This window comes from Rhinolophus ferrumequinum, chromosome 22 (genome assembly GCF_004115265.2).
Source record: "Rhinolophus ferrumequinum isolate MPI-CBG mRhiFer1 chromosome 22, mRhiFer1_v1.p, whole genome shotgun sequence".
NCBI classification, from domain to species: Eukaryota; Metazoa; Chordata; class Mammalia; order Chiroptera; family Rhinolophidae; genus Rhinolophus; species Rhinolophus ferrumequinum.
This window is the reverse complement of record NC_046305.1, coordinates 46,178,806-46,186,727: the sequence shown is the minus strand read 5'-3', so window position 1 is coordinate 46,186,727 and position 7,922 is coordinate 46,178,806. Positions and strand designations below refer to the sequence as shown.

The following is a 7,922-nucleotide window of genomic DNA, read 5'->3' as shown; positions in this document are numbered from 1 at the left end:
AGAGGGAATGCACGTCTGTGAGTGTGAATCCATGCTTGTGACATGACTGTGTGTCTAAGAGTGACTCTATGTGGGTCTGAGTGTGTACCTGTTTACACAGGCTTACTCGTATATAATATACACACATGCAGACTGTAAGTGTGGCATCAGGAAGCCTGAATGTAAAAGAGAATGTGTCTGGATCCATACACACCACAGCAGAATCTAACCTGCCCTGGTATGTCCCTCCATTGCCCCCTGCCCCCCCCCAACACCACGATAACAAGAGACACTGGTTACTTCCCACTCTAGCAGTTGCCTCATCATGAACTAGGATGATTAGATTCACCAGGTTTTTCAATCTGTCAGTCTTACCATGTAGTGGTGTCACAGAGCCCATCAGCTTGTGTGAGAAATGGGGGTGAAGAGTACAGGCATCTGAGGACGCGTCTGAGGGCACACTTCCGGCTGTGTGTGAATGCGTAGTGTTGGCTGCTCCCCGCCAGACTGGGGAAACCTGCCTTCTCCCTTCATCTTCACTACCTTGGAGAGCTCATCCACTCCCTTGTTTCCATTGCCACCTGAATGTGGCTGGCATCTGCCTTCACTTCCACATCCTTCTGTGCTGGGGCTGGGCAGAGGCAACGCTGGAAAGTGTTGGTGCCCATTTTCTGTGGAGGCATGCCTTGCTCTCCCCCACCCACCCCACAATTCTGGTGCAGGAATCTCCCATTGGATGAAAACTGTGTGCAAAGAGGACTGACTGGTGGCAGCCAGGAGAAACCCAGAGAGTCACTCCCAGGGGGGAGCTGATCAACCCCTTCCCCTGATGATAAAACCTGTTTTTAGGGCAAAATTGTCAAGGAGGAAAAGAGAGGACTCCTCTCACCACAAATGTTCCCCCAGGGACTGGGGAGGAGGGGAGTAAATATTCTTTTATTTCTTTTAAACTGGCATAATCAAAAAGGCTAAAATGACTGCAAATAATATGGAGCTGATGGTGGCTAACAATATCTCTATAAAGTGGCAAAATAATTGAACTAGATTTTTCCCTTTTGTTATAAGGAATATAAATTCCAAGCCACAGGGTCATGTAAGGCAAAAGCGTTACGTGCTGGAATACACTGGCGACTTGTATGTGTTTACATCCTAGCCCAACGCACTGCCACACAGTGAAATATTCACAGGTTAAAATAAGCAAGCATGAACTGCAATGATCAACACATGTAGTGTGCCATATTTTAAGTTGCATGAATGAGCGGGTGAAGAGAAAAACAAATGTATTCAGAAAGTAGAATGGTCTCATATAGTGATCCCTGAAATTATAATTCCTGGATTCTGTTCCCATTTCCAAGGACTTACTCTATTGAAAGGTTTACATCATATATTTGAAAATTAGCCCCGTGGCAGGATATCTCTCAAAGATAGGAATAGGCTAATGAAGTCTAGTTGAAATGCCTTTTAAAATGTATATGATCACTAATAAATATTAGCTGGTGCATATCTGAATGTGTTTATTGAAGCACCATATATATAGTATATATTTCCATGTTCTGGACAGAAATCTTTTCCTAAGCATTAGGGAAGATGCTGATTTTATAATACGCCAGAAGAATTTTTCCATAGTCAATATGTTGTTCATTTCCACTTAAATACTGCATCAATAATCTGAAAAAGAGAAATCATCTGATTATGGCTACAGATTCTGCTTAGAGTCTAAGGTTTCTATCACGGACTGCTTTCAGCTGTTATATTTTATGGCACCAATTCAGTGGGAATCTGATCTGCTAAAATATTTGGGCTGTGAAAACTCCAACACTGTGACAGATGTCAAGTCCAATTAAGTGACTCATGTCCAGGTTTCTGTCCAATAGGATTTCCCATTAAATATCAATTTAGGGAAAAAAAATTCCATCCCCCTTCTTAAGCCTTTATCTCTTCCACCATCTCCAGGCTGAATCAATTGGTACCAGGAGAGCCAAGACGCCACGCGCATCTCTGCCTCGTGGCTCTCTCACCCTCTCCCTTCTTTCTCCTCTTCCCTGTCACTGTTCCTCCGGGAGACGTTCACTTTTCACCAACCTTTCTCCAAGCATCTCCAAGCTACTGGCTGTGTATATTTTGCTACAAGGTAAAGAAAGGCCGGGGGGTGGGGGCGGGAGATGTAACCAAGCCTTGAAAGACTTTGAAACTGGAAATAGGTGTCTGTTTATACAACATACAAGTAAAGGAGGGAAGAGGAAGAAGCAAGCTTAGCCCCCAGTTACAGTATTGTGTTCCTGGGAACTGGGGAGACATCAGCTGAACAAAGCCTTATCTCAAAAAAAAAAAAAAAAAAAAAAATCACTTCTGAGCAAGATCGCATCTCTGCCTCGCACTTCCCAGTTTCTGCTCAGCCTTATTAAGGGAAGGAAAAAGGAATCTTACAGGAGCTCAGTCTTATCTTAACCATCTTTCTTATTGATTCGTCCACTATTAGAAAGTGGAGGGATCAATCCCTTGATGTGATTGTGTTTATCGCTGCGTCTCTTTTGTTATTTGCAGAGACCTAGAAGAGGAAAAAAGGGACGAGACTTTTCAACACACCGTTTAGGGAGAAAAAAACACACACACACACACAAACCAACAACGAATTTCTCGAAATGTTTGAGAACAATTAAAAGGAAAACTAAGTAAACGGTCGTTCATATCGTCCACGTCCTGAGACATTACCGTCCCTCACTGTGGACACCGGCGAGATGACAGCTGCTTTTTCATATTTGAATGTAATAAATATTGGTTGCTTTTAATATATTTCGGAATTTCTCCCCGCGATTCCCTGGAATCTTAACTCTAAAAGATTGGAGAAAAGATTATCGAAAAGGCGTCTACAAGGTAAGGCTCCTTTAAAATTTTTTTTTCCAGCTTGGAACTAAGTTAGATTGTTCATATTACATTGACAGATGCATTTCAGTTAATTGTTAAAGAAATAAAATGCAAACACGACGTGCTATTTATAAATATTTAAAAACGTATCTGGAGGAGAATTTAACGTGCTTTGAGTGCAACCCAGGAACTTTTTACCTGAACTACAACTATGTAGTGGCTTATTGTGATTTTCCATTACTCGCTTATTTATTTATGCTCTTTCCAGCCTGCTGTTTAGGCGCAAGGTGTTCTGCTTATAAACATATCCATGGAAAACCCGTAGGGAGTCGCATGTAGTTCACTTGGAGCATTTGTGTTTATTTTGCCTTAGAGGACCCGTTTTCCTCACAGGGAAATGAAATCCAAATTCTCTCCTAAGCCAGTGAGCGCGGTGCTAGGAGCCGATCACACATCCCGGCTTTTGTCTCTCTGCACGCGCCAAGGCGGATCTCTCCCGCGGCGACGTCGCTTCGGCTGCACACTGAGGGGCCCGGGGCTCGAAGCCTGGTCCTTGCTCCCGGCGCCCGCGGTCGGTGCGCGCGGCACCCACTGGTGCCTTCCACCCCTGCGGGTCTCTTTCTAGAAACCCCAAGTTCCCCGGAGCCCGGCGATCGCAGGCCGCCCCACTCCAAAAGGCGCGCAGTCGGGGCTCATCCTCTCGGCGCCCGGGAGGGGCAGGGCGAGGCGACCTTTCCAGGAGGCCCTCGTTAGAGGAAAGCTGGGAACAGGCCAGCTCGGCCCTGGCCAGGCCTCCCGGGGACAGCTGCGGGCTCCCGACTCCGGGCCCCCGAGCATCCAAACTTTGCGGGCGGGGGTGCTGCCCAGGCCCGAGCATCCCGCCCGGCGCGTGTCTCCGCCGGTCCCGGGGCCCTGCCCTTCCCTTCCTTCCCCAGCCTCTCCTCCCCCAGCGCCCCGGCCGCTGGCGTTTTCCCGCGAGGTGGTCGGCAAGCTGCCGGGCGCATTGTTTTATCCCTCGTCGCTGCGTCCCTGGGTCCCTGGCGTGTGGCTGTCCGCATGACAGATGGTGTTTCGGAAGCCGGGAGGGCATAGGAGTCAGGGCTGTCTTGAAAGCAGCCTCCACGTTTTAGTCCTTTCTTTATGATTTCGGAGACGTGCGAGGGGGACCAGGAAACCTTCGCGTTCCGGGCCGCCTGTTCCCTGTCTTGGCTCAGGGCCGGGTCCTCTCAGCGCCGGGGGGCCCCCGCGCCCCAGACCAGCGCGAGGCCCGCGGGCGCCGGGGCTTCCCGCTGCCACGTCCGAGGCCCTCCGGGCGGGATCCCCACCCGGGCGGGGTCCCCGCCCCCCGTAAAACCGAGATGTGTTCGTCCTTCGGAGTCATTTGTTTGTGGGGGGAAGAAGTGCGTGAGGCAGAACGGCGGAGTCGGTACATGGCCGGAGGGGGCACAAACCCCAGGCCTCCCAGGCCTCTCAGGCCTGCCTTCATCCCCCGGGCCAGGCCCACAGGCCGGGCCGAGCCTCCTGCGGCCGAGGTGTCACGTCCAGGATGCGGCCTGGCCACGACAAGACCTGGCCGGCTGTGGTGCGCTCGTTGCCCGCCCGGCCTGCTCCGCAGAGCGCGCGGGCCTGGCGCGAGCAGGGGCCCGGGCCTCGCGGGGGACTGGCGGGGTAGGCCGTCGCCCTCTCCTGCTCAGACGGAAAGAACCCGATTCCTTTTATTGATTGGTTTTCTGACTCTCCATCAGCCTCCAAAATGATGCTGAGTCCGGACCAAGCCGCCGACTCGGACCACCCCAGCTCGGCGCACTCGGACCCGGAGTCGTTGGGCGGCGCGGACACCAAGGTACTGGGCAACGTGTCGGACCTGGAGCCGGTGGAAGAGGCGGAGGGCGACGGCAAGGGCAGCAGCCGGGCGCCGCTCTACCCTCACCCGCAGCAGCTGAGCCGCGAGGAGAAGCGCCGCCGCCGGCGCGCCACGGCCAAGTACCGCTCCGCCCATGCCACCCGCGAGCGCATCCGCGTGGAGGCCTTCAACTTGGCCTTCGCCGAGCTCCGCAAACTGCTGCCCACGCTGCCCCCGGACAAGAAGCTCTCCAAGATCGAGATCCTGCGCCTGGCCATCTGCTACATTTCCTATCTCAACCACGTCCTGGACGTGTAGGGCCGGGCGCGCTGCTGGAGGCGGCGGGTCCGGATGTCGGGGGGAACGCGACGGAACCCGGAGGATGCCGCCGGGCTGGCAGAGGAGGCAGCGGCCCAGTGGGAGACCCAATTGGACAGGGGAAGAAGCTCTCAGCGTGTAGCGTTCTCTCGGATCAGCAGGGCGACCAGCAAAGGTTTCCGACTCTGGAGCGTGGGGATGTCTGGCGAGAGCCCTGGGGCTTGCAGGGGGTGTATTCCAGGCCCGGTGGACCTCCTGGAGGCACCAGAAATGAGCAGCATCCAGGCCTTCCCTCCACGGGTTAGGATCCCTGTAAGGGTGGTTGCTTTAGCTCACTGGAGATCTGGGGTTCTCCTCGTTTTATCTCCCACAGCTCTTCATGTTTTTAAAGAATGGAGGCAGAGGCTTGAAGTCTAGGTTCATAACTTTAGACGATCTAGATTTTTCTTTCCTTCTAATTGACAAATCACCAAACATTCAGAGGGGGAGGGAAGTGGAGGGACTCTCCTCTAGCATGGAGTTTTTAGGCCTATGAAAGTGGAACAAGAAACTTTCTGTACTGTTGTGAAAAGCAAGCTTAGATTAGAATCCAAATACAACAGACAAACGCTGCATATTTGCTAAGGTTAAGAAGATACATTGAAAACAGATACTTTGTGGGAGACTTGAGCTTGGTGAGATTTGAACCCCCAGGTATGACACTAACGTAGACAGGAAAATCCATATTTAAATGGAAAACTTAATATCTGATTGCTATTTCAGGCGAAGTGCCCCTTTATAGATCCAAAAACATCTATTTGTGACCTTAAATATGTGGACCCATAGGTGCAGTTAGAAAAAGACAACCTATTTTTATTTATGTTAGAAGGAGTAGAGTATTTTTTCCAAGACATTTATTTTTCAGAGTGGTGATAATGTTACTTTGGATACTCTGTGCCAATTTATTTATAGTCAAGTGTTTACACTTTTCCTGTGGAATAATTATGTCTAACTTTTTACGTGTTTGTTGAGATTATACTGTGGTCTTTCTTTTTTGCTCTAATTATATTGCACTTGTATAACAAATTTCCCACTTCTCCCTGTTTCTAAACATATTTTATATATTAAGATGTTTGTTCTTGAAAGGTTCTTTTGTTGTGAGATCAGCAACACTAGCACTTCACTATTATAGTTTTTTAAAAAAGTAAGTGTTGTTATTCTTATCTGTAGTTATGTCTGAAAAGTACTTTACAAACTGTTTATAAGGAGAGTAGCTTCTTTGTGTGTGAGGGTGTGTGTGATGTTTGTGCGTGGGATGATTTTAGGAAATTAAGTTATTTTCCTAAAAAAAAAAAAAAGAATCAGAACTACTTTCCTCTGTGACAACCAAAAAGAAATGTCTATAACCTGAAAACGTTTCATGTTCTCAGCTTGAAACTCTTAAAACAAGGAGTGTATTTTAGAGACAAGGGAAAAAAAAAAAAAAACACATCTACTATCCAAAGATTTTAGTCTTTTTCAGGGTTTTTTTGTGTCTCTGTTGCTTTATATAATGCAATATTTTGTAGTGAAAATAGATATAATCTGGTTTCTATCTGACGAGTTTTTCATATCTCATGAATGGTGCGCTGTTTTGCATATAAATAAAGGTATCAAATAAAGTCCTTTCCTTTATTTTAAGCATACTGTCTAAAAATAATGAATGTACCGGCTGAGCATGAAATACCTTTGTGGACTCAATTCCTCGGAAAAGAAAGAGTAAACAAAACAAAACCTTAACATATTTATGTCTTGAGATATTTAATGCTCTTCCTAAATTTGGCCACTAATCAGTCCAGGAATAGATGCCGCTCATACAATAGTGACATGGATGTTTCTCTTCGTGAAGAAAACACTATAGTGTTGATATAAAAATATTACTTGAATCATAGATTCTTTGGCTCTAAATGGCAACTTAGTAACTAACCCAACCTGTTCCATTAGAGTTGGGAAACTGAAGCGCAGGGAGTTTAAGTCCTTGTACTAAGACATAACTATGGCAGAAGAAGGCCCCTTACAAGACTGAGTCCTCGTGCTCCTTGTTAAGAATGAGTGCATATTACTACTAGAGCGCTCAAACATCTCATCAGGACATGACACCTGCAAACAAGAAAAAAATTTAGCCCTGGGCCAACTTTGAGATATGAAGAATATCACCTACAAAAGCCTATAGTTAGTATAAAAAGGTGAAGTATTCTGTCTACAAGCCAAAGACATGAATAACTTAAAAACCATACATATATGGGGTATATACACACGGTACACACACACACACACACACACACACACACACACTCACATACACGTATAACATTATGAACTATGGGTCTATATCACACCAAATCTTTGGTCGCAGAATAAAAGATGCAATTATGTGGATGCTTGGTTTTATGTCTATAAAATATCTGCGATTACGAGTGATTTTCCTTTTTTACCCAGGTGTCTTGTAGTCAGGTTGACAGATACGTAATAAGTGAGACTTCATTCTCTTCTTATGGAGGTACTCAGTAGGAAAGCACTTCTCATAGGACATGAAAAAGAATGATGCTTTCTGTGGCCTTGTATCTGAACCACGGCCTGGTCACCGCAGCTATGGCTGCCTACGCTGGCCTACAGACAGACGCTACCTTTGGGTTGAATGTTTGCAGGCCTTCCCACCTCTAGGAGTGGGGAGAGAGGGCTACTTCCAAAGCTCAGAGCAGTTCTCTAATACACAACAGAAAAATCAGCCCTGTGCCAAGAAAGTGAAGTCAACTTCTAACCTCTGCAGACCTTCTGAGGGCCTCCCTTTTCTGGTTTATGAGCCCAACTTTCAACTAAGCAACGCAGTCCTGCCATTGACATCTAGAAGGAACATACTAACTCACCACCCTAGACTGTGGCCCTTGCCCTTGGAGTT

At 47.5% G+C, this 7,922-nt stretch overlaps 1 protein-coding gene across 1 annotated transcript; it reads left to right on the top strand.

Annotated features, from left to right (window-relative positions):
* Positions 1–1,956: 1,956 nt before the first annotated feature.
* NHLH2 (nescient helix-loop-helix 2) lies at positions 1,957–6,448 on the top strand. Its single transcript, XM_033092159.1, has 3 exons — positions 1,957–2,110; positions 2,524–2,853; positions 4,590–6,448. Exon 3 carries the CDS (start codon positions 4,598–4,600, stop codon positions 5,003–5,005), a length of 408 nt encoding a protein of 135 aa, XP_032948050.1. The 5' UTR covers positions 1,957–2,110; positions 2,524–2,853; positions 4,590–4,597; the 3' UTR covers positions 5,006–6,448.
* The last annotated feature ends 1,474 nt before the right edge of the window (positions 6,449–7,922 follow it).